The sequence below is a fragment of the Trachurus trachurus genome (genome assembly GCF_905171665.1).
Source record: "Trachurus trachurus genome assembly, chromosome: 1".
Taxonomy (NCBI): Eukaryota; Metazoa; Chordata; class Actinopteri; order Carangiformes; family Carangidae; genus Trachurus; species Trachurus trachurus.
In genome coordinates, this window is record NC_139891.1 from 34,777,272 (window position 1) to 34,803,703 (window position 26,432).

The 26,432-nt window shown below is 40.7% G+C and overlaps 1 protein-coding gene across 1 annotated transcript; it reads right to left on the reverse strand.

Annotated features, from left to right (window-relative positions):
* Positions 1-1,604: 1,604 nt before the first annotated feature.
* LOC310988853 (interferon-induced very large GTPase 1-like) lies at positions 1,605-20,139 on the reverse strand. Its single transcript, XM_083975639.1, has 3 exons — positions 20,093-20,139; positions 15,947-16,061; positions 1,605-6,280 (listed from the first exon to the last, which is right to left on the reverse strand). Exon 3 carries the CDS (start codon positions 6,275-6,277, stop codon positions 1,919-1,921), a length of 4,359 nt encoding a protein of 1,452 aa, XP_083831765.1. The 5' UTR covers positions 6,278-6,280; positions 15,947-16,061; positions 20,093-20,139; the 3' UTR covers positions 1,605-1,918.
* Between the last annotated feature and the right edge of the window lie 6,293 nt (positions 20,140-26,432).

Here is a 26,432-nt window from a genome sequence, read left to right on the forward strand (position 1 = left end):
CAGAGCTAACAGTAGCCTAGCCGTTAGCACTGGATGCTTTATAGACACATGTGACTTCCTGTGTTTACGTATCACTCGGGGCTGCTCACTATCAAAGTTACAATATCAGACATGAAACGCCACGACCAGCTGCGGCTGCAGTTATTGGTCTTTTAAAAAACTATTTATTTCCAAAAACCTTCTTTCTTGTGTGTTGTGACTCTAGTCTCCTCTGCTCTCTGTGTCCTGCTACTGCTCTGTGTCAATAAGCGTTCTTCCTGGTCGGGAGGGGGGAGAGGAGGAGAGGGGTGCACAAAGTGATTACATATTAAGTAGGTTCGGTCGCTCTTCAAATCTTATTAATCGGACCGAATAATATTATTCGTCAGACTTTTCTCAGAATTATATGAGAATGAAAAAATGATGAGTTTTTAACCCTGTTGGGTTTCTCTTACATTTTAATGTATCATCAGATTATTAATAGCATTTTAACTTAGACAAAGAAATGTGCAAAAGTTCCAGAAAGGTAAGTATTGCTTTAAGGGCTGCAATGTAAGCGCCATTTATTATTGTTTAGTTATTTGCATTGATTTATGCTGATTAATAATCAGTTTGAGTATGCTTTTGAGTTTTGAGCCACCTGTGTTACGGTCGATGTCTCATATGGCTTCCGTAGAGAAAGCAGGAAGTGAAGTGTTGTTGTGAAGAACGTGTTGAATAAACGAGAAAATGGCGGAGCAACACAGTTGTTTTGCTGTCTGTGTCGGCACCCAGCCAGCTCAACGAGTACAGCGCTCTCGTGTCATTTCTCATGAAGAACAAAGTAAAGAAAGTAAGGTAGCCACTACAACACCTATGAGAAAATAAATCAAAACGTTTAAGAGCCTTATGTTATTTTATTATACATTTGAAACAAATATGCCAATAAAGATCGATAAATTCAAGCTGTTTAGATGAATTTACTGTTCACCATGGATCAAGTCAAAACTGAGTCTCCTAAAATAAGATGTTCGTTCTCAAACATGAAAAATGAAATATTTACTGGAGAAATAAAACTTAACATGGTCTTTCACTAGATATGGTGTGGGTATTATATCATGCTCATTAATACCACAAAAGATTGATCACAACAAATATTTATAAGTGGTTGCGGAATCAATTTCATTTAAGCTAAGTTTAATAATTGATACACTTCTTTAAACATTTTCCTCAAATGACCATTGAACCTGAATATCAGAAATGCTCACACAGAACAAAACAACATTCATAAATGATAAAAACCTTAGAAATATTGTCTTTACATGACTTTGATTCTTTGCAAGATTCAATATGAGATAAACATGGACAGAGCACAACAAGAAAGCTCATGCCAACGTAGATAAAATTACAAATTATTATAAATGACGTTAACATAATGTCAGTGAAAACTTCAATTAACATGACTAAACTAAGAGACTTCCACAGGTTTAGAATCTTGCTCTCCGTTTTCTCTTCTCTTCTCCATTCAGTGTCTGGAAACATCTCTCTCACCAGCCTTCTCTCATTCATGTTCACTGAACCTCAAAATTTCAAATTCAAATTTCAAACTAAATAAAAAATCACTGCATTTGTTTCATTTGGTTGATATCGTCAAACAAAACAAACAACAACAAAACAAAAACAAAATAAATGAAATGGCAACATAGTGGGTTTTCCACCACTAAAGAACTCTTGACTCCATTAGTTTTTATGCCAGTTGTTCTTCTGTGCTGTATGTTTTAAGTCTTAATATGAAAGTAACAGAATCTGATTTGTGAATCCTGTTCTTTGCGTTGATATTTTATATATTACAAAAATGATCTGTGATGATGATGATGATGATGATGATGATGATGATGATGATGATGATGATGATGATGATGAAACCAGTTTGGAGTCTGGTTGTTTTTGGTTAATTCAGCTAGCACATCTCATCCAGACTTTGAATTGCATCGTGTTTTTGGATGTCTTTCCACTGTTTGGGAATTTCTCCATCACCCTGGAATTTTAATCCATGTTTCCTCTCCAGGTCACTTTGAAATCGACACACAAACCACTTCCAGTATTTCACTTCAGACCCTTGAGGTGTAATGCTCCAGTCAGCATAAGGTGAACCAGCAGTATGGTACTGCTTATGGGCAAAATGTTCACCTGAACCGGAAGGGTAAAATATCCAGTCACTTGCAACTTGTGTTGTGCAGAATTCAACAACCAAGTGATCTGTGTCTTTCCATTTCCGTCCCTTAATTGCACTAGATCGATGAAAAGGAACACTGTGTTTGTCAGGACTGTGATTTTCCATAGTGTTGGTGCAAACAGCTCCACAGAATGGACATTTTTCCCAGCAGCAGTCACACAGCCGGTCAATCAGGATTTGATCAGGCTTCCGTCTGCATTCATTCACCTTATCCAGTGAGACGTTGCTCATGATGAGTTCAAGGCCTTTCTCTATCTCTTCTCTGAGAACGTCAAAATTGTTTATGTCTTTGATGATTTGGGGACCAACATCAAATATCAATTCTTCTGTTATCACACTGGAAAATTCCTTCAGCCACATGTCTGTGTCTCCTCTCTGAGTTTTGACTTTGTCTGTTGCAGTACATAAGGCCTGATGCACAAGTTTTTTCACATCTTCAACATTTTTCTTGAGTATATCTTGTGCTTTGCCTCTGTGTGACATGAAGATGTATTTCTCTACCTCCTCTCTGATGAAACTCTCTACTTGTTTTCTTGGTTGATCAATGTAGGTCATGAAATCACTGAAGTTCTCTTTCACTGCCAGTGACTTCAACACATGTTTCTCCATGTTCAGTCTGTTCGTATTGAATGCTAGGACATCACTTTTCATCTTATCAGCAAGAGCAATGCCAGTCTTGTTACAGACAACCTCAACAATGGAATCCTTCAGTTTGTTACAGATCAGTTGTCTAGTCTTCTGGGCCTTTTTTTCATCATCAAGCTTTTTTCTCTCCTGTAGCCTCTTGTTCTCTAACTCTATCTCCATGGCCTTTTTTTCATCATCAAGCTTTTTTCTCTTGTTCTCTAACTCTATCTCCTGGGCCTTTTTTTCATCATCAAGCTTTTTTCTCTCCTGTAGCCTCTTGTTCTCTAACTCTATCTTCTGGGCCTTTTTTTCATCATCAAGCTTTTTTCTCTTGTTCTCTAACTCTATCTCCATGGCCTTTTTTTCATCATCAAGCTTTTTTCTCTCCTGTAGCCTCTTGTTCTCTAACTCTATCTCCTGGGCCTTTCTTTCATCATCAAGTTTTTTAAGAGCCTTCTGCTGGATAACTTCATCCAGTTTTTTTTTCACTCCTCCCATCTGTGCATCAAGAAAGTCCTGGATTCTGATTTCAAATTGGCCTCGCCACTGAATCAATGTTTCTTTGTCTCCGTCGTCAAAGAAGTTTGTCATTTTTTCTTTTATTTCTTCATAAGGCTTGCTCATTTTTGTTGAAAGATCATTGACCTCAACCTTGTCAAGTTTTCCATTTTCAATTCTGTTATAGAGCTGGTCTTCAATGGTCAACATTTTCCCCTTCAGGGTCCAGGTCCAGTTACTGTACTGATCCTCAAGTTTTCTGTACACAGCAATTTCATGAGAGTTTCTGAAACTGAAGACAAAGTTTTCACTCAGCAGGGCTTTCCACAGGTCCTGAACTTTGCTGTTGAACTCTGACAGAGTAAGGCCAGTAGACTTTGAGGCTTTAGAGAGGATGAAGTTCTTCAGATCTTGGATGCTCTCACTATAACCTGGATTTGGAGGAGCCATAGGTGGACTTCCCTCCCATAGCTGGGCAAAGTATTTCACATCTTTTTGCACATCAAATGCAATGATGTCACTGAAACACTTGGCATCACAAGCCTCCTCTTTGGCAGCTAGTTTGGCCATCTGGTCCAGCATCTCCTCCAGGCATCTCTTTCCTTCCATGTTCATCTCTGCAGCTGAAATATCTGTAACATTCTGGTGGACAAACACACAACTTGGAGAAAGTTTAACTTTCTTCATCCTCATGAAAGCCTGAACAACAATCTGCAGAATATCTTGCATGTCAGATGGATTCTCTCCAAAGATGTTGATCAATGTCATGTTTCCTAGACCAACAACAAATGTTGCCAGTTCGTTGTCGTGGGTACGAGTCATGTTACCTAATTCAGGAGCACGCAGTCCTTCAGTGTCCACCACCAGGACATAGTCAAACTTCAACTCTGTCTTCATCTCCTCTGACACTTTGACCAGCTGCATGAAGGCCCCCCTGGTGCATCTGCCTGCACTCACTGCAAACTGTAACCCAAACATGGCATTCAGCATGGTTGATTTTCCACTGCTTTGTACGCCCAAAACTGACAACACAAAAACTCTCTGCTTGCCCAGTTTCTTGATGACTTCATCTAAAAGACTAGAGACCCATGTTAGAGGAACATGACCTGCATCTCCATCCATCAGCTCCATGGGGTGTCCTGATATCATCAGCTCTGCAGCCAGCTCAGGGTATTTAGACCAGTCAGTCTGTTTCATCTGTCTTTGTTTCTGCAGGGATTTATGGGCTTCATAGATCTGTCCAATTTCTCTGAAGATGTGCTCCAAGCCAAAATTGGCTGACTGCAGTTTTTTGGAGATTTGTTCAAGCTCAGTTAATTTTTTTTTCAACGTATTAGGGTTGTAATTTGTCTCCACTAGGACCGAGATCTCAGACGACTTGGTCTGATAGCTTTGGAGGATTGACGTGAGATAATCTGTGGAGAGGCCATCCATTAAGATCTGAGTCCATTTCAGGAAATACTGTTTTTCTGGTGATGGCAAAGTTGAGAGACTTTGAATGAACAACTTGAACAGTTCACTGCAGGAAGCTTTACATTGTTCTTGTCGTATTTTCATCAGTTTTTCTTCCTTTTCATTTTTCATCCCCTCAATGTTTCCTTTGTTTTCATTTTTATCCTTCCCAGTGTTTCCTTTGAGGTTATAGGTTTCTCTGTGTGTTTTGCACCACTCATGCCACAGTCGACCATGACAAGGGAGGAATTCATCTTTGATGGTTGAAAGATCCTTCCCCTGAAGTAATCTCACTATCTTCATAGCAGCAGATTTCCCTGTTTGACAGACTGTGTCAGCTTCATCCACTCTGATTCCAGAGACCTTGGCCATGGTTTCAAGCTGGAAGGATGTATGTGGTCCAGACAAGATATCTCTAATGAGCCTTTTTAGTTCTTCAGAAACATCTGACTGGTTCCTGTTTTTTAGACCTGTTTTGTATTTCCCCCCTTTACCTTTAACTGTACTACGATCATCCTCAATGAGAAGGATGAGAGGCTTTGGAGACTTCCAAAGAGCGGAGACTACTTCATCATATTTATCACCTTTTTTCAGAGTTGGGACAAGAACAACATTGACTGAAGATTTTTTAGTGAGTATGTCACGTTGTTTTTCAATCAGCAGAGCATCACCATGAAGATTACAGAAGGCAGTGCAGTCAGTGAAGGTATCATTGGGATTCCCAGCAGGACAGTACCAGGCAATCTCTGCCACACCATCCATCAGATGGCGAGACTTGGTGCTACCTGGACAGCCTCTGTGGAAGAAGGTGTTGTGACGGCCGTTGATCAAAGTGTTGATCAGCTGAGATTTAGACACTGACAGTGAACCCAGCCGGAAAAATGACACCATGGGGGTCTGAGCTCCACTGATGGCCAAAGTCTTGGTGGTCATGATGTTTGATTTGTCTTCAGTTTTCTTCCATGTTTTTCTTATTTGTCTGAATGTCCACAGAGGACACTCAACATCCATTGTGACTGGGTCAGGGACAAGCAAAGGTAAAGCATACTGACACTGTGAGAGCTTGGTCACCATGTTCTGCTTCAGGAAGCTGTCTGAGCAGTGAAACACTGCCATTTGAACGTCCATTGGATGAACATGAGTCTGAAATGACTGATCACCATCATCATCATCATCATCAGCGCTGCTGTAAAGATCTAAATCACTGCCGTCTGTGTCAGCAGTTTCAGACGCTGCATCAGGTTTTGAATGGCTCTCCTCAGCACTTTCTTGTCTTACAGGAATATATCTGGCTTCGTAGTCTAACATCATCAACCTCTGAAGAAAAGTATGAGCGAGATCTTCCTCAGATATTTCATTTTTCTGTTTCACTGGCTGGCCTATTTTAAGAAAATCTGCAGGTGACAACTTCTGCTGTTGTTTGTCTTGCAGGTGAAGTCTCTTAAGAAGAGGTCCAGTTTCTCTCTGGTGATTCGTCATGTTCAGGTCTTCTGAAGTGTTCACCATCCGCTGTAAACGCAAACATAAATGTCATTCAGTGGGACAGAAGTAAAAAGTGCTCGAATCTTGTGGAAAGAAAAACTATTTGTCCATATCGAAGCACCTACAGAACAATGAAACAGATGAATGTGGCATTGATATATTTTATTTTTCCAGGTACCAGTGAGAATTATTTTCAGTGTTGAAGGTTAGTTAATTTAAGTTTCACTGTCAGTTGTATGTGAAAATATGTATTAGTGGCTTTGGCTTTGATGCAATTCACATATCAAGAATGTCATTCTGACAGCTCTAAATGCAATTTCCAAAACAGCAATGCATTTCTCATCACACTACAGTAAATCAATTGTACAAATACTTCTACAACAAACTAGACCTTCTTCACATGTGTTAAATCTGCAAAGTCTGTCAGTGAATCAAACCTTCTCAACAGTGCTTCAATAGTCAAACACCAAGTGATTTACAGATATATAAACCAGATAGATAGATAGATAGATAGATAGATAGATAGATAGATAGATAGATAGATAGATAGATAGATAGATAGATAGATAGATAGATAGATAGATAGATAGATAGATAGATAGATAGATAGATAGATAGATAGATAGATAGGAGTTAGCAGTCCCCGCCCTCGTCCCTACTTCACCACATTCACGTGCATCCCTTGGCTGCACACACAGAGAGGACCGCCCCTTTATGCCGTTCTCTCTCCTCATTGGATAAAGGTTGTAGGATACAAGGAAAGTTTTCTCCTCGGCTTAAAGCAGAGCAGAGTGACTGACAGACCCGTGTTTCAGACCAAACACTCTATGTAAGTGATTGCTGTTTAAGAAAAACGCGCTGCAAATTCCACAACACAACACATTAAGAAAAACGTGCTGCAAACTCCACAACACAATGGAAGTGTTTCCAAGGGACACTTGAAAGTGATGCACAGCCATCTCCACACCATGGATCTCCATGCCCCACACCTGCAGGCAGGGGGATCTCTCTAAAGTAAACGTGGAGTTTGCAGTGCGTTTTTTCTTAATGTGTTGTGACTTTTGCAGCACGCTGTGTTGTGGGATTTGAAGAGCGTTTTTCCTTAATCTGTTGTGCAGAGTCCTGCACGGGTCCAATTTTGGAAACCCGCGCCCACTCCACCCGTAGGTTTTCAAGCCCGGTTACATGCTGCTATTCCGACATGCCGCTATTTCGACATTGACTGCGTTTACATGCACTTCAGTACCCCGATTTCAATCGGGTTTTTTAAGTACCCCGAATTTGTGTTTGCGCATGTAAACACCATTTCCTGATTCCAGAAATCGGGATAAGCTCATATCCCGATTTTGAGAAACCCGATTTTGCTGCCCAGAGAACTCCGAAAGAAACCAGGATACTGGAGCATGTAAACACAGTAGCCCGATATCTGAAAGCTGCTCAGTCAGCTGACGTAACCGTTACCATAGATACGTTACGTACAAAATGCCGGCGACAACAAGAGCGCATACTGGAGCGACGAGGAGGACGAGGAGACTATTACGTTTTTTTTTCTTTTTTTCATGCGAGAAAGTAACTGTTTAGTCCCCCAATGTGCAGTCGGTTTATCCAAACGACGGCTGTTTAGACGTTTGCTACGACGTTTTTGGGAGGAGTGAAGCTCCATCTGTGTGTGAGCTGTGACCAGGGCCGGTTCTAGGCAGGCATATCTGAGGGGGCAGTCAGAAATGTGAAGGGGGCATCATGTGAACACATCATGCTCCAGCACTTTTCTTTCTCTGTGCTTATAGTAACTTCATTGAATTGGGTTGTTGGCTATGTGTCCAACGGCAACCTGGAGAAGTGGATTGCACTTTATCAGGCTCTACCTTCAGACCTGTCCAACTAGGGGCCGGGGGGCCACATTTTAGAAAAGAACACTGTCCCTTTTTCGGCGGATTTTTGTGCTACTGCAGAGAATTTTGTCAATTTGTAGGATTAAGATTATTAAGAGTAAGATTATTCTTCTTTCTGCTCCCTTTTGTTGAGATTTGGGAGGTTTTTGTTTTTATTGTAGCTTTGTTAAAATGCAAGATCATTTTTCTGACTGATTTATTGCCCGATGCCGTGTAGCTATCTCGCTTTCTTCCCCCCGCCCGTTGTCTTCGTTGTCACTTTGTTGTCGCTCCACAGAGCACATGGCTAATTAATATGCACGTGCTGACCATATATGGTTGTGTCGGGGACGGAGGTGCGTTCACGTGCACAACTGCGCACCATTCTTGGATCCAGTTTGATTTATCAAAGAGAAATTTGATTTGATGGATCTGAAAAAGGTGTAAATATTTTGGGTGTCTTTTCGCCGTAGGCCTAAGCAAAACATTTAGTAGCAGCAGTTTTACACTGCTATACAGTTTTGATAAATGAGGCCCCAGTTCATAAGCCCAGAGCCCAGACGCTCACAGATGGAGCTTCTCCGCGGCGCTGTCCGTGGTGCTGAAGGTGACAGGTTAACTTGACAAACAAACTGCAGCATAGTTCTGTTTGTGGCTTGATAGTTTAGTTGTTGAGATTAAGAACATCACTCCCTCATCAAACCGGTGATAGGCATGCTGAAAAGAAAAGAGAGAGAGAGACGCGCCTGGGTATCGCAGCTGTAAAAAAAGAAAAAGAAAAAAAAAAGAGACGCGCGGAATAGCGGTATCAAAAAGTGTCGGACTACCGGCATGTCTAGATAGAGGGATGTCTGAACCCCCAACTTAACTTCTTTCTCTTTGGTAATATACACATTTGTTGAGTATATTAAAATGTGCTTTCTCAACTTCTAAAATTTGGATTTGAGGGGGCAAGACATTTATTTGAGGGGGCACTGCCCCCTCTTGCCCCTGCGTAGAGCCGGCCCCGGCTGTGACCGGGACATCACAGAGGCAGCAACCCCGTCTCCTGACGTGCTCGGCCGGCCAGACTACTCCGTCACCTCGGGAGAGAAGACGGTCGTTAATTAACTTACCCGTAGGTTTTTAGAGGTTAACAGCCGGCTGGTTATATTCTTTTTAGGAGATAAATGCTGGTTTCATTGATGAAATCTAACAATTGTGGCAGTCGCATTAGTTTGTTTGAAGTAAAAGTGAAGCTTCATGTGTGTATTGGAGGAGCAGTGCTGTCTGGAGGCTCTGTCGCCTAACGTGTGTACAGAAATCACCACTTTTACATCAATAAATGCATGTTTTACAATAAACCGATCAGTCTGCATTGAATTTACCTTTCTTTTATTAAGTTATATAACATGGTAGCATTTTTAATTTGTAAATTTTCGGACCTACATATTTCCTAGTAGTTGCGCTTCCTGTTGTAAACGCACGTAAGACGCAGTAATCACAAACCGGGATACTGTATTTATCATGTATACAGGGATACTGAATAACCGGGTTTCTCTAAGTCCATGTAAACGCCATACCCCGAATTTGATCAAAAAACGGGGTACTTAAAAAACCCGATTAAAACCGGGGTACTGAAGTGCATGTAAACGCAGTCATTGACTTCTAATTGTCGGAATAGCGGCATTGAGTACACCCTGAGGAAGACCTATGTGAGGTCGAAACGTCGGTCCTTTTTTAATAAATTATATATATTTTTTCTACATCAAGGCTACGAGTTGAGCGACTGCTTTTTTCTTCCTTCACTGTTTTTGTTCCGGTTGTCAGCTCCTCTTCAATTCTGGTGTGTGCTCCTACCACGTTCTTTTCGGAATAGCGGCATTAACATTATTTTTCAAGCGTCCCACTATTCTGACTTTTTTTTTTTCATTGTCGGAGCAGCGGCACTTTACTATTTTTCAAACATTCTGCTTTTCCGACATTGATTACGTTATAGTCAGACGTGTCCTTCTGATTTTTTTAATTTTTTTATCTGAGACACTGTTTCTCATACACAAATACATAGGCCTATAAGAGAGAAGAAAAAACAAACCCGCCAAGTTTAAAAACACACCGGCAGCAGCGCACACTGATCTGCAGCTACTGAGACTGTTATTATTCTGTCACCTGAGTTAACGAGGTGCACGTGTGCTTGGAGCTGACGAGAGAATAAAGAGTGAGACAACGCGGCCCTGAGGAGGAACTGTGAAGGACTCAGCTGTAATGGAAAATGACCTAAACCGAGTCCAGTATAACTGTGTAGTGGAAAGACGTGCAAAGTAATGGTAACTATCGTCCTGCTTTACATTGTTTTAACATAGGTAAAAGGAAAAAAAAAAAAGATTTTCTGGGATAAAGAGGCAGATTAGATTATTCTTCTTTCTGCTCCCTTTTGTTGAGATTTGGGAGGTTTTTGTTTTTATTGTAGCTTATTAAAATGCAAGATCATTTTTCTGACTGATTTATTGCTGTGCGTGAGTTTTTCTGTGTATGCCTACACACCTTCACCCGCGTACCCACCCGCGTTCATTTGAGTTCCGCCCGTGCCCGACCCGTGAATTTTCACAAGACAGTTGATCCACCCGTTGAACACCGTTTTTGCGGGGTACCCGTTGGATACCCGCGGGGATCCGACCCGATGCAGGACTCTGGTGTTGTGTTGTAGGGGTTGCACAGACTAGTCGACTTTACTGCTCCACAATGACGTTTTGAGCTTGACGTCGACTAGTCGCTGATCATGTGACAGTAGCCTACAAGAGTAGTGGCTTGAACTAGGGCTGTCCCAAACGATTATTTTTCTCCCGATTAATCTATCGACTATTTTTTCGATTAGTTGATTAGTCTAACGATTAATTTTTTGACTAATGTAACAATTATTTTTTGGTTGACGATTAGTCATTTACAAAAAAAAACACTTCTGAACACTTCTCTTATTTAAATTCTTCAGATAGGGCCTACTCTTTCTGGTGTGCATTCCTCTAAATCAGTGCTTTTTTCCTCAAAGACCCCCCTTGCTTTTGTCAAAGACAAGCCTTTTTATTCTATTTTGTGCGATTGTTCCTATTTTTTTTTTTTGATTATCCAGGATGTATTATTGGAATTTTAAAATGTCAATATGCACATATCTAATTTTGATAACCTCACAACCTCAGAACAAACAAAGCTCTGTGGACCCTCTGACATCTCTGACGCCCCTCTGAAGGGGCCCGGACCCAAGGTTGGGAACCAATGCTCTAAAATTTAAATAATCTTTTTTTTTTTGGAGGGGAAAAACTGTGCCACATCAGTTTGCTTTAACCTGGAAAATAGACAGATAAAGCAGAGTGCATACTGAAATATTAGCACAATGATTTTGAATAGGCACATTTATTTAGTATAGTCATGGAGCAGACCAGTGTTTCCTCCAGGGCAGTTGCTAGGAATTCTGGGCCCCCTGAAAGAATATCGATGTGGGCCCCTCAGTGGCACAGCAGTTCACTAATAAACCAAAACAGCCAACCAGTGTCTACATCACTCACTCACCATCAAAAGCATCATTGGACTGCTGGGGGTGAGTGTGCTGTGGGGTCAAAATCAGATGAAGCAGCCACTGCTGATTCTGGAGCAGCAGAGCATAAAGATTTATTGTTCCATTATATATATTGTAATATTTCATGGAAAAACTGATGCAGAACTAATTGGACAAAATCTAAATGGGCTTTTTAGTACCATAACTTAAAAAATATTTTCAAACCATTTTAAACCATTCAAAAGTCAGTGTAAACTGTATTCTAAATAGTCTTTTTTTTTTTACTTTGTTGTTGTCAGCTATTATGGTGTATTTTATTTTATATTGCTATGAAAACAAACAACAACAACAAATCTTTTAACATTTAACTTTTTTGTATTTAGGCTATTCAAATGTCCCACCATAACACATTTTACAAGACCACATTGAACACATCATGATAACGTAAAGACCTTCGTCAGATGGTCATAATTACTGAGTGGAACTTGAATGCGTCATAATACAATTCAATGCAACCTCTGAGTGGGCGCATACTGGAGCACTGTCACTGTCCAGTGATACGTGTGAAACACACACACACACACACACACACACACACACACACACACAGTCACTGTAGTAGCTCCTAAATTAGTAACGTTCAGTTATAGCTACTCTAGGCACCGTTGTTGTAATGAACTGCCGACTTTTTTAAATTTTATTTAATGAACTGGCGACTTGTCCAGAGTGTAGCGCGGCCAGGTGACAGCGAGGCTCCAGCCTGCGCCCCGTCAAAGGTAATGTTACAGACATGAATGAACAAGTAGGCTAATTGTTTCAGCCGCCGTCGGTAGTTTTACTCTCACCATTCTTAGTAAAAAAGTTTTTGATATCCTGGGCCCCTGCTCTGCTGCTCCTACTCCTGGCCTCCTTCTCAACTCTTTTCTGGTGTCCAGACTCGTGCTTTTTGGAGGCCATCCTAACCCTGCTGGAGTTTGCTTGAGCTCACTTTACGTAATCCGAAGAACAAACCGCTGTGTGGACCAAACCATTTTTTAAGAAGGGGCCATAGGGGACGGGTTATTGAAATTATTAAATTTAAATATATGATGTGTGGCTTTGGTTTAATTCGGATTCATTTGTATGAATATATTTTAGTTCAAGTGTATGCATAATAAATTTGTCATAGAGGTTACTGGGGGCTGTGTGTGGGCCCCAGCGGGCTGTGGGCCCTTATAATTGTCATCACCTTTCCCCCCATACGACGGCGCTGGTTTGTGTTGTTGTTTTTTAAGCTGGGGGTGCAGGACATCACCCTCACATACGATATGCATGCTGTGCTGCGTCCGGGTGCACAGAGATGGATACATAAAGCAAGGAGACTGTGGCGGGTGGTCTGATTGTCCGACGAGGGAGGGGGGCGCGGGGGGGTCCGCGATTGGACGGTATGAGTTTTGTTTTTACCGCGCACCCTTCGCTCTGTGTGTGTGTGTGCGTGTGAGAGAGAGAGAGATAGAGAGAGAGCGTCAACAGAAATTAAGGTACTTTATTTGTCACATATACAGCTAGTCAGTGGCGGACTGGGACAGAAAATAGGCCCTGGCATTTTTGACAGAGAGAGGCCACACATTATATATATATATATATATATATATATATATATATATATATATATATATATATATATATATATATTGCTTGAAATAACAGCAATATGAATGGAAAGCATAAGGAACATCCAGATCTGGACGTTTCTTATGCTTTCCATTCATGGTATTACAAAAGCAGCCTCGTTTGGTGATAAGAAGAACAGGTTCTTTAGTGTAGGAACATGAGGAGAAAAAACATGCAGGTTATAACTAAGACTGCGCCACCCCCCCTCCCCCTCTCATCTCCCTCCCCAGGCTGAATGAACAGGCGATTGGGGGAAAAAAAACAAAAAAAACAATTGCTAGTCGAAGCGTAAAAGCGTTAAAAGCATTTCGCGTTAACGCGTTAACTTTGACAGAGTGATCATAATGATGGGGAAAGAAAATGCATTATCCAAACTCAGAGAGTTATGGAGGGATTCGATCCCACACAGGAGCAAGATTTTTGATCACAAGGTTAGGTGCTTTACCAGTTGAGCTACACTTCACACCCACTCCTCACTGTCAACGGCTGAGTGACGAGTGAGCTTGCGCATCTATGAGCCTGCAGGCACGTTGTTGCCACCTATTGGTCTGGACATGGAACAACAGTAGCAAGAGAAAAAAAAACTGTGACGGCCGTTCTGGTGTTCTCCAGAACGTACAGATGGCCAGTCCGCCCCTGCAGCTAGTACAGTGAAATTCTTTCTCTGCATTTAACCCATCCCTGAGGAGCAGTGGGCAGCCACGGGGGACCAACTCCAGATTATGAGCCAGTGCCTTTGGTCAGGGGCGCTGACTGGAGGATCAGGCTAGCTGGCATGTTTTTAGTGGTGGGGGAAACCGGAGCACCCGGAGGAAACCCACGCAGACACGGGGAGAACATGCAAACTCCACACAGAAAGGACCTGGGCGGCCGGGGATTCGAACCCAGGACCTTCTTGCTGTGAGGCAACAGTGCTAACCACTGTGCCACCGTGCCGTCAATAACGGTGAAAGAGCGCTATGCGGAGCTTCAAGTGTTGGGCACAGAAAAGGCAAGAGAATCCGGTCAATTTTCAAAATAAAATAAATGATGATTAAATTTGCTTGTCCGTCTATAAATATTTGTCAGTTGCGTCTGCACACAAGACACACATCCATACATACAGCGCTTGAGACAGACCTGTGTGTGTGGAAAACACATGCTTTGCTTCGCAAGATTGTGGCAAAGCATTTCCCTCCTCCTGTGATTTTAGTTATGATGGGAAAAATATGAATGACGTCATCAGCGACTAGTCGACGTCGACTTGACTTTCACAACGTTAGAGTCGACTTTAAAAAATCTGAAGTCATACAACCCCTATTATGTTGTGGAGTTTGCAGTGTCCTGACCCATCAGGGCCACCGTAGTATTCTCACCTTGGCTAGTCAGAAAGATCAAGTGAGATGTTGAAAACAATCAAAGGATTACTGCCAAAGCTGTCCTGAAGAAACTGATTGCAAGTGGTGTGACTATATCAAGGCAGACACTACAGCAGACACTGCACGAAAACGGTCGCTATAGACCCCTGCTTCAACCAAACCATGTAAAAGTTAATTTGACCTTTGTAAAGTTGCACCTTGAGAAAGACAAAAGTTTCTGGTCATCTGTTCTCAGATGAAACAAAAATAGGCTAGAACTTTTTGGGTAATCAACGTGTCAGGGCTTGCCCCACAGGGGTCATCCCTATGTTCCCACAGCCCTATGTTCCCTCAGCCCTATGTTCCCTCATTTCTAACTTTTGTCGTCACTGAAAATTAGGCCCTATGTTCCCTCAGCCCTATGTTCCCTCATTTCTAACTTTTGTTGTCACTGAAAATTAGGCCCTATTCCCACAGCCCTTTGGTCCCACCATTGGTTGGGTTTAGGCAATGAAGAAAGGAGTTGGTTAAGTTTAGTAAAAAGACCAGGTAGAGGCTAGACAGGCCAGATAGACAGAGTCCAGATAGGTAGAGAGAGTCCAGAGGGAACATAGGCTGAGGGAACATAGGGCTGAGGGAACATAGGCACGCTCCCGCCCCACAAAGCGGCTGGAGGAAAGTGGGTGAGTTGTGTTTTCGTCTCTCTTCAATCAACCAGACAATGTTAGCAGGTGTTAGATGCTTCATATTATGTGCTGGGACCCTATTTGTACTGTTGACAAAGTATGGTGCAGTTCTGAGCATTAATTATGGCTATGAGTGGATTTTAAGTAGACAGCAGTATTTTTGCTATTGTGTGGTCTGCGCTGAAGTTGCTACAACTAGTGACGTTTGCGGTCGGCAAAGTTGTTCCCTTGTTTTACCAGGATAGCCCTAAGTTTTATGACAGATTTGGATACATGAATGAGTCATACTGAATTAATTATAAATGTGATGTGGAGTGGATGTGATGCTCAATAAATGAAAGAATGTTTATTTAAGAGTCCACTCAGAGTTTTGACCAGAGAGACAAGGGGTTTGTGCAACTTTGTAGTGTTGTACTTTTGCACACATAAGACATAACCCCCAAAACAAGTCAATCTGGTTATATGAGAAATTCTGATGTGTTTTTTTTTTTCATTTGATACTTGAGGTGAATGAGAAAACTGTAACTGTTCTGCTTTAAAAAAAAATGTGAAAATGATCTTTTGATAAGAGAATTGCATGGCAGTTACTAACAGTAATTATAATAATAATAAATCACCTTTCACACTGATTGCTGATGTAGCAGAAGGCTTGAGTTGAGATTCTTCTTCGACTATTGTCCTGTCATCGTTCTCCTCTGGGTGTTCAGCAGCTGTGTCATTCTCTGGATCACACTAAGGAAACAAAATATTTTATACAGTCAACTGGTATAGAATTGATAAGTAGTGGAGAGTGGGGTAAGATGAGCCACTTTTTATTTTCAGGATCACGACATAAAGACAATTACTGTATAGGTTTGTTGCTAACAAACATATCAGCACATATTTCAGGATGTTGTGTATATTCCTACAAACAAGCAGCATGAGCGTGAATTGTTGATAATATAGTGTATCCCAAAAAAGTGGTCTCATGGCATAACTTAACCCATGTATGGAGTAAGTTGAGCATAGGAGCAGGGTAAGTTGAGCCACCCCACTCCTTCCTTTCCATTCATCTCCCTCGTCCCCCTTTAACTAATATTCCACCTGTGTTGCAGCTGAACAGAAACTGCTGGGACTTCCTGCATATCATCTCCTTCATCTCTTCGTCTTTTAACTCTCCTCTAGCCATATGTGTATTATGATGTCATGTTTTTCAAACAGAAAGTCACGTGACCATGCCTTTTAGCCGACATGTCACAAAAAACTGTACGGAACATGGCCATATAAAATGAAAAAAATGCTCCAGCAAACTATAAGCAAACAAATCAATGTCAGCCCTGTTGAAAGGCAGACATATGACTGTTCTCGTAATAGTTGGATATTAGCGGTCCCTCACTAAAACAGGCCATGGAAGGGTTAAATTATATATATATATCTTTAAAAATGATGAAATTACACATCATTCATTAGAAGACACCTAACCCAAAGTGACAAAAAAAAATTGTAATACCTGTTTTTATGTTATCATGGTGTGTGTTTGAAAACGGGGTACAAAAAATGTCCCTAATAGGAGGATGTTAGTCATTTTAACAGGATCTGGGGGTTAAGTGCAACATCTAATAATAATAATAATAATGGATTACATTTATATAGCGCTTTTCTACCGTTACCCGATACCCAAAGCGCATACAGTAACCATTATTCATTCATACACATTCACACCAGTGGTGGTAGACTACGTGTGTAGCCACAGCTGCCCTGGGGCAGACTGACGGAAGCGTGGCTGCCATTTCGCGCCAAACGGCCCCTCCGACCACCACCATGATCATTCATCTAAGTGACTACTAAGGATCAAATGATCTCATCATTCCCTCTGTTCTAGCTGTCTGATTATACTACTTATATACTACTATTGTTGTATTTTATTTAAGAAATACACACTCACAAAACGTTAGGGATTGTAGCACCCTATAATCGAATAATTTCCTAAAAATGTAATAACATCTGAAAATTGCACTTAACTTGATCGAAAATGTAATAAAACCCAATAATGTAATAACTTAACCAATAATGTAATAAAATATCCTGACTGATATTGTACTAACATTTTTACCAATAATGTAATACCTTATTACATTATTGGGAATTTATTACATTTTCAGGTGGGTCTTTTTTTTCTCCAAACTGATAATGTAAGACAGATAATATAGCCTAATATATGTTCATTATTAGTCTAGAGCTCTACATTCTGTATTCTGAAAATCCAAGAGTGGATTTGAACCATTTGACTATCGGGTTAAAGGGATAGTTCAACACTTTTGGCAATTTCTATAATGCCTATTCACCTAATTTTCCGGGGGGGGGGGGGGATCAATTCATCAATCATCAATTCAAATGTAATCATCAAATTTAAAATTACGTTGTCATTGTTGTGTTGTAATCCCACCATTTTCGCCTGTGGTACAGTGTTGCATGTTATTGACTCTGTTCATAAATGTGTTCAATACGATGATCAGACCCTGAATTTTTGTACGTGTTATGGAGCTGTTTTGGTCCATGTTTGTAAGCCTTTTTTCCCCCTGGATTATGTTTTCCAAAGTTGCAACCAGCTGGGTTTGAGTGTGTGATTGAAAACCGCCAAGGTCTGCTTCCCGTTCACGCATCGCTTCCTTCGGATGCCGAGACTTTGTGTTTATTAGTCTTAAAACATGAAAAATGCCAGAACAGGAGGTGGACCCTCTACGTGTGTTAGGTGGTCCGCAGGGCCGTTGTATAGAGGAGAAAGGTGATGATAATTCTTGGGGCCCAGCGCCCAGTAGGGCCCACAAAAAACCCCAGTAGTCTAATCTTGGTATGACTGATTTATTCTGCATAAGACCCTGACTAATACTCATGCTGCATTAGCATCAAAACAAAGTAGGCTAAATAAAAAATTATAATATATACGCAGTCTAAGAAAAAAAGTGGAAAAGTCAGGGGCCCACTTTAGTATTCTTTCAGGGTCCCCAGAATTCCTAGCAACGGCCCTGGTGGTCCGCAAGTGTTTTTTTTTTATGGGTTAAGTGGTCCCTGGTCTGAAAAAGTTTGAGAAACACTGGTGAATTATGATGTCATGTTTTTCCAACAGAAAGTCATGTGCCTATGCCTTTTAGCCGATATGTCACAAAAAACTGTAGGGTAGGCTACATGGCCATATAAAATGAAAAAAAAAAATGCTCCAGCAAACTATAAGCAAACAAATCAATGTTGACCCTGTTCAAAGACAGAAATATGACTGTTCTCATAATAGTTGGAGGAAATAAAATAATTTAAAAAATATATTTTATTGCAGTTTTTCAACATTTATTATGACGGATATTAGCATCATTCATTTGAAGACACCTAACCCTAAGCAACAAAAACAAATATTGTAATACCTGTTTTTACTTTATCATGGTGTGTGTTTGAAAACAGGGTACAAAAAATGTCCGAGGAGGACGTTAGTCATTTTTAACAGGATCTGAGGGTTAAGTGCAACATATAGCCTAGCCTAATGAATATATATATATGAATTGTATAAATCTTGAACGCAATATGTAATAAACTTTGCCGCATTTTCTAATAAGTTGTTACATTTTGCATCAGTTATTACAAATTGCGGGTTTTTATGAAGAAAATGTAATCTTTTGGTGCATTATGTAATGAACCACGAAAATGGATGTCTTAATTTTGTTTTTAAATTATCTGTTGGCATTTCATATTAGTTTTAAATCAGTCAACATAACATTCTAAAAGAGATTTTCTGAATCTGAAATCTGTTGTTAGTTCATACCTTTCCTCTTATTGCCTTTTGATTATTTGCCAGTTGAAGTTAAGCAACAGACAAACTGCTCCCCAAAACTGAAGCTGCATGTTTGGATCTCACCCTGGGCTGGCTGTAGTACTGTACATGCATGCATTCTACCAGGGCTCTAACAGGGCTTTAATTGTGAGTGATTTGAGGATATCTATGAGGAAAAATATCACACTATGGGCAACTGTTTCAGTTGTTATATTAAAATAAAAAGTGTGTCATTATGAAAAAAAAAAACTTGTCCGATTTACGTGGCAGGCAGTTTCCCCTCTTAATTATAAGTGATCTACTGTAACAGGACGGCTCTCTTCTGCTGCTACACTCTCCCATTAATGACGTAAAAAATGTATTACATTATTAGATAATGTGGCGTTAAAGCAGATCATTCAGGGAACGAATATGAGTCAGAGCCTGACACCAAACCTGCTGCAGCCATGCTCAAGAATATGCTATCCATGCTGTGCTTCAGCTTGATATGCTTACGCTCAATAAATGATTTCTTCTCATTCCAGAGTTGTCTGATTGAACTGAGGGTTAAGTGCAACATCTAGCCTAATGAGAGTTGTGTTAGAGCAGGAATGTGTAAGAGTGACTACTGAGGATCAAAGGATCTCATCATTCCCTCTGTTCTAGCTGTCTTATCATACTATCAATTATTGCATGTTATTTAAGAAATACACACTCATATTCACCTTTAAGGTGAAATTCATGGGAATATTAGTTCATGCTCCAGTGATATCATGAAAGTAGGGCAGATCTGTTTCTGGTTTTGTTTTGCTGAGTCTTGACAACATATCCACTAAATCCTCTCTATTTTTGGATGGCTGTAGATGGAGTTTGTTTTTGTATTGTAAAATATAAAACAGAATACAAATTTAAGCAAAAAAAAGGTGTCTGCTATACAATGATACTTAGATTTTCAGAAAATATATAAGTAGTTTTGTACACTCACCTTTTCTCAGGCGTCTCCTTGTCTGTGTCTGTGTCTGTGTCTCTGTCCGGTCCGTCTGTTGCTGCTTTCTTTGTCAGAGGCTCTGTCTGGACTCATCCAATATATAGCCTGAGAGCTAAACTCCTCCCAGAAGACAATAAGCTGCACCAGTAAAAGTGAAAGTAAGAGAGCTGCATTTCTCTGAAACCACATGACTTTGGGGAAAATGATGAGGGGGGTTGTGGTAGAGGTTGGGTGGGGCCGGATGTCAGGGCATTGAACAAATAAAAGCCTGGTCTCTTTTCTGTGCAAACTCTTGTGAATGAACAAAAGTAAGTCACATTTTATTTATGTAGCACTTCTGACAGATAAGACTCACAAAGTGCTTCACAGATACATAAAAAATACAAACATCATACCATTATTATACAAAGTAAATAACAACAAAGCAGCAGCACAATTGAAAGAGACGTACAGCATCACAATACAATAATACATAATACAATACCCCCAGGCTTATTGAAATGCCTGCCTGAACAAATACGTCTTTAACTGTTTTTGAAAAGTTTCGGCAGAGGGAGCGGCTCTTAACTCAAAAGGGAGAGAGTTCCACCATTTTGGAGCAATGGACTGAAAAGTTCTATCACCTCTGGTTTTTAGTCTGCTGTGTGGAACATGGAGTAGCAGGCTTCCAGCAGATCGCAGTGACCTCACATGGTGGTAAACAGAAAGGAGATCAGCTAAGTATGGAGGGGCTTGACTGTTATGACTCTGTATGTAAGGGTGAGGATTTTGTATTGGATTCTGAAATTTACCGGGAGCCAGTGCAGGGTTGCTAAGACGGGAGTGATGTGAGAGAATTTGTGGGATTTGGACAGAAGTCGGGCGGCAGCGTTTTGAATTAACTGAAGGCGGTCTAGTGAGGCTTTACTGAGGCAAGTGAAAAGGGAATGACAATAATCTAAGCGTGAGGAGATGAAGGCATGAATGATCATTTCCAGTTCTGAGTGAGACACAATTGACCTGAGTTTGGAAATATTTCTAAGGCGAAAAAAGCAAGACCGGGTTATAGTTTTTATATGTTCATTGAAGATCATGAACTGGTCAAAAATAACACCAAGGTTTCTAGAGCTGGTGCGCACATTAGCAGAAAGGGCCCCTAAGCAAGTGACAGCTTTAGAGGCCAAGCCTTCGGGGCCAATAATCAAAACTTCAGTTTTTGCATCATTTAATTGCAAATAGCTACTGGCCATCCAGTCCTTGATTGCTGTCAAGCAGTCCTGCAGAGAAGTTATTCAGTAGTTCTGTCCTGTCAGGGTCAAAGGAAACATGTAACTGAAGGTCATCTGCGTACATATGGTATGAGATACCATCAAATTGAGAAATGATCTCCCTGAGAGGAAGCATATATAAAGGACATAAGATGGGCCCCAAAACTGAACCCTGGGGAACGCCACAAGAAAAGGGGACCGACTCTGACACTGACAAAACCTCTCAAAGCCCGCTCCCTGCTTGTTTGAGCAGTTTCAAAGCTGCGTAATGTTTTGCTGGGGTTCTCAAAAAGCCTGTAAATTAAAACCTGACCTGGGACGGGTGCTGGAGCCTGGACCTGACATGGCCTGACTATAGCATTATATCAATTCTTGACCTGAACCCAAACGGTAAAAGAAGAAAGGAAGCCCGTGGCCTAGTTGTATTTTCTACCTGAACTTTGCCCAAACCAGACAGGTTGGCCGGGCCTATTAGTGTTGTATTGTTGTTGTATCCTCCAGTCAGCGCCCCTGACCAAAGGCACTGGCTCATAATCTGGAGTTGGTCCCCGGGCGCCGCACCGTGGCTGCCCACTGCTCCTCTGGGATGGGTTAAATGCAGAGAAAGAATTTCACTGTACTAGCTGTATATGTGACAAATAAAGTACCTACCTTGTAATGAACGAGTGAATGAACTGAACAGAGCCACTTCCTGACCTGATTTGTTCTTTTCTGTAAACAGGAAGTCACATCTTCCATCTGCAACCTTGACTGGTACTAGGTTTTACTGTAATTGAATCACTGTTTGCAATTCTTCAACATGCAGGGGTTTTCTGCATTAACAAAGAGCAAAGCAGAAAAGTTGTTGAAGGTCTGGTTACAATGTGTTTCAGTTTTGTTACAAGAGATTTTGGTTTTGAAGCTTTGGTCTAAGCATTCCTTTTTTTGGATGTAAGGATTTGTGTTTTTGTTACACCTTCATCTTAATGTTTCCTGAGGGACTGTTGTTTAGGAACCTGAAGTGTTCAGAATAAAGTAAATGGCTGAACACAAATAAAGAACTCTTTAAATCAGTACATGTCTGGGGATTGCTCCTCAGATGACAACGTGAGCTCAACCAGAATTAGAGATCGTGCGAAACTCAGATCCTCCAGAAACATGACACCTGTCCCCATCGTGGTTGACATCATGGCCGATGACTCCCTTCATCTGTAGAGTTGTCCAAGGTCCTGCTCTATTTGTTTCAAGTTTCAGAATCATCAACCACAGTTCTATCACATTTTGAAGGTCATGCCAGGAAGGACACTATTATTGCTTTATAGCCCCCTCCAGGTAATATTTTTGTCTGCACCCACCCACCACCACCCTACAAGCCCCCACTCATCCTTTTCCCTAAGTCACATGGTTTCAGTGAAATGCAGCTCACTTTTACTGATACATCATGTCACTATACCCTTCACAAAGGGAGCCTGGTCTCTCTCACTTCCTCATCCAACAATAGAGAGCCTAAGCGGAAGCAGGAAGTAACGGCGCCATGGGACCTCAACTCTGAAAAACTCGCCATTCAAATTAATGAGACTGAAAATTTTATTTCGTGATCCGATTGAATTGCGCCATGAGAAAAAAATATGTCCTCTACCTGTTTAAAACATCACGTTTCATGAAGAGAAATCAGCCGTTTATCATAAAACGGCAACAGAAGAATGTATTTTGTGTAAAGACCGCTCCACGGACTACAGATCTGTGTCCCACAGAAAATACGTCACCAACTGACACGGGAAAGGGCGGCATTTGGTGTGTGACGTCACCTACGCAACTTGTAGTCTTTCTGCTTACAGATTCTTCTGAATTTTATTCTACAATAGCTTTACAACAAACTGCTGATTTCTCGGGATGAAACGTGATGTTTTAAACAGGTAGAGGACATATTTTTTTGTCATGGCACAATTCAAACGGATCACGAAATAAAATGTTCAGTCCCGTTCATTTGAATGGCGAGTTTTTCAGAGTTGAGGTCCCATGGTGACCGTTACTTCCTGCTTCCGCTTAGGCTCTCTGTATGGAGAGTAGTGAGTCTTAAGGTTCAGAGAAAACTGATGCAACTTGCTCAAAAAAAGGATTACTGTAAATAATAAATCTGGTTGTAAGATAATTACACTAATGACTGATGTAGGTGAAGAAATAGTGCTTATACCTGCTTTCAGCTGCACTCTCCTCCAACTTGAATGCAGAGTCAGAAAAAGCAGAATACAAATGAATCTGACTTGAAAACAGTATTTGTTTTGCAAACCATATTTATTTTATTAAATATTATTTTCAAAAGATTAGATCGCAAATCTTCTTCTTTGTCACTAAAATAGGTAGAAACATTATGTTAATATTGGAGGGGAGTTGTGAGGTGTTCAACAGAAGGTTATGGGCCAGGTTTTCATCAGTCCATCTCTATGGACAGTACTTTGACTGTTCAGACCACAGCCACAGTTCTCCATCAACAAGCACTTCTTCTCCTTTGTTTTGTTTAGTCACGGGTAAAGCTGATCTGGTAACACTTTATAATGAGTACACACTATTAAGCATTAGTTAAGCATTAATAAATATTGAATTCATAATTTATAACACATGAATACTCATTAGTATGTAGTTAGTAAACATAGTTATAAATGTTTTACTCATCATTGATAAGCACAGTAGTTATGGATTAGTAAACACTGAATTCATCATTTATAAAGCATGTTTCTGACGTAAATACTCATTAGTATGTGGTTTACAATCACAGTTGTAAATGTTTTACTCTTCATTAATAAGCTCATCTATAAATGATGGATTCAGCATTCCCAAGCGCTCTTACGCGTTCAGTATGAATGGTTAGTGAGTGTTAGTAAATGTTTTATAAAAACTCACAAATTTAATTTCCAATGGATGACTTATAAACAGTTATTAATGCAGGAATTCATGAATTCAGGCAGTTACAAATTAAGTATTTTGTGTGAGCTCATCTAAAGTGGGCACTATCTATGCCTTATAGAGCATTTACAAATGAGATATTAAGGCTGGCAATGCCTCAAGACTCACAAAAGTCTTGGTTATCTTAACAGACCAAGGAGAGACACAACACAAAGGGATAGTTCATATTGCATTGTATTTATTGCAACTTCCTAACATATTGAAACTGTACAACTGTTCTGTTGATGTAAAACAAACAAGGGTAAGCATGGCTGAATAAAAACTTGCCAACACCAACAGTGGATCACAGAAGTTTAAGTTCAGCAAATAATTCTTTGAAAAAAAAAGAAGAAATCTTTTGGAGCAGTGTTCCAGTCCATCCCAACACGCTTGAAAACAGCAGACCAAACGGCCAGAGAATTTTCTTGTACCGGGACACGGCCTGATCCAGATTTTGGACTGCAATTTAGACAACAAAAATAAAAAGTAGAGTTATCAACAGTTTAAAAATAAAGAAAAGAAGATATTTAACTTGAACTGAAATGTGTGTTTACATGTCGCGGTAGTAGGCTACGTCAGGGAGCGAGAGCTAAAGCCTTCAGCTGCAGACAAGCCAACGTTAGCTATCATCCATGGACCATGTGTGGCAGCAAACAAAACAAACACATACTCACCACTAGTGCCGCTGACGGCCGCCGACTTCGATATCCATCTCCACACCGGCTTTCTTTTTGGCCCGCGTCCACCGGACTCGTCGATTCTGGGCAGAGTTCTCCGTCTCCAACTCCCCATTCATCTTTAGCTGCTGCACCAGGCTGCACCATGGATGTATTATGGGCTGCACCGGCTGCAGTGTTGCCGCCTCCCAGCGTCGTCACGTTGATGACGTGTTGGGGGCTCGTCGACGTACACGTCGCAAACCAAACCAGGGGGCAAAAGACTGCTTCGGGGTCATGGATGTATGTTCGGAGCTTTATACAGTCTATGGTTCGGAGTGAACTGATATCAATGTAGATGCCGTATTGTTTGTAGGGCTGAAGCCGATGTCCGAGTACTCGCTCGGCTTGGGCGGTACCCAGGTGCCATTTCACTAGGAACCCCCCCATGGGGGGCGGATAGCAATTTGAACACATTAGCTAGCATTAGCATGTTACCGTCACAACACGACCTGTCCATCTGCCCGTGTGTGCGCCAGCGCGAGAGGGAGAGAGTCGCGGCCGCCACAGACTCGTTTATATACAAATGGTAAACGCTGGATGCGCTGGTTGATAAGTTTCGTTTTTTTACCAGACCCTTATAATATTCCCTAGTTGCAATAAATACAATGCAATATGAACTATATCGTGTTGTGTCTCTCCTTGGTCTTGATAACCAAGACTTTTGTGAGTCTTGAGGCATTGCCAGCCTTAATATCTCATTTGTAAATGCTCTATAAGGCATAGATAGTGCCCACTTTAGATGAGCTCACACAAAATACTTAATTAACGAGTAGTAAGTGCTTTGTAACTGCCTGAATTCATGAATTCCTGCATTAATAACTGTTTATAAGTCATCCATTGGAAATTAAATTTGTGAGTTTTTATAAAACATTTACTAACACTCACTAACCATTCATACTGGACGTGTAAGAGCGGCTTGGGAATGCTGAATCCATCATTTATATAGATGAGTTTATTAATGAAGAGTAAAACATTTACAACTGTGATTGTAAACCAAATACTAATGAGTATTTACGTCAGAAACATGCTTTATAAATGATGAATTCAGTGTTTACTAATCCATAACTACTGTGCTTATCAATGATGAGTAAAACATTTATAACTATGTTTACTAACTACATACTAATGAGTATTCATGTGTTATAAATTATGAATTCAATATTTATTCATGCTTAACTAATGCTTAATAGTGTGTACTCATTATAAAGTGTTACCGCTGATCTTTATCCGAACATTGTCAATTTACAACATATAGTTTTTATGAGGAGGATAAAGGACCATTGCCCTGTGTGGTGATCTGCCATTAGGGGCTTCTCTCCTGGTCGGGGCTCTGAGGTCGGCTGAGGGACGGTGGTGTCTTGTCTGGCTTCAGATTGACTTGTAGTGTGCTGTGAGTTTGAGGCTTCAGGAATCATGGTTAGACACAAGCTAACTGACTCAACAATTGTT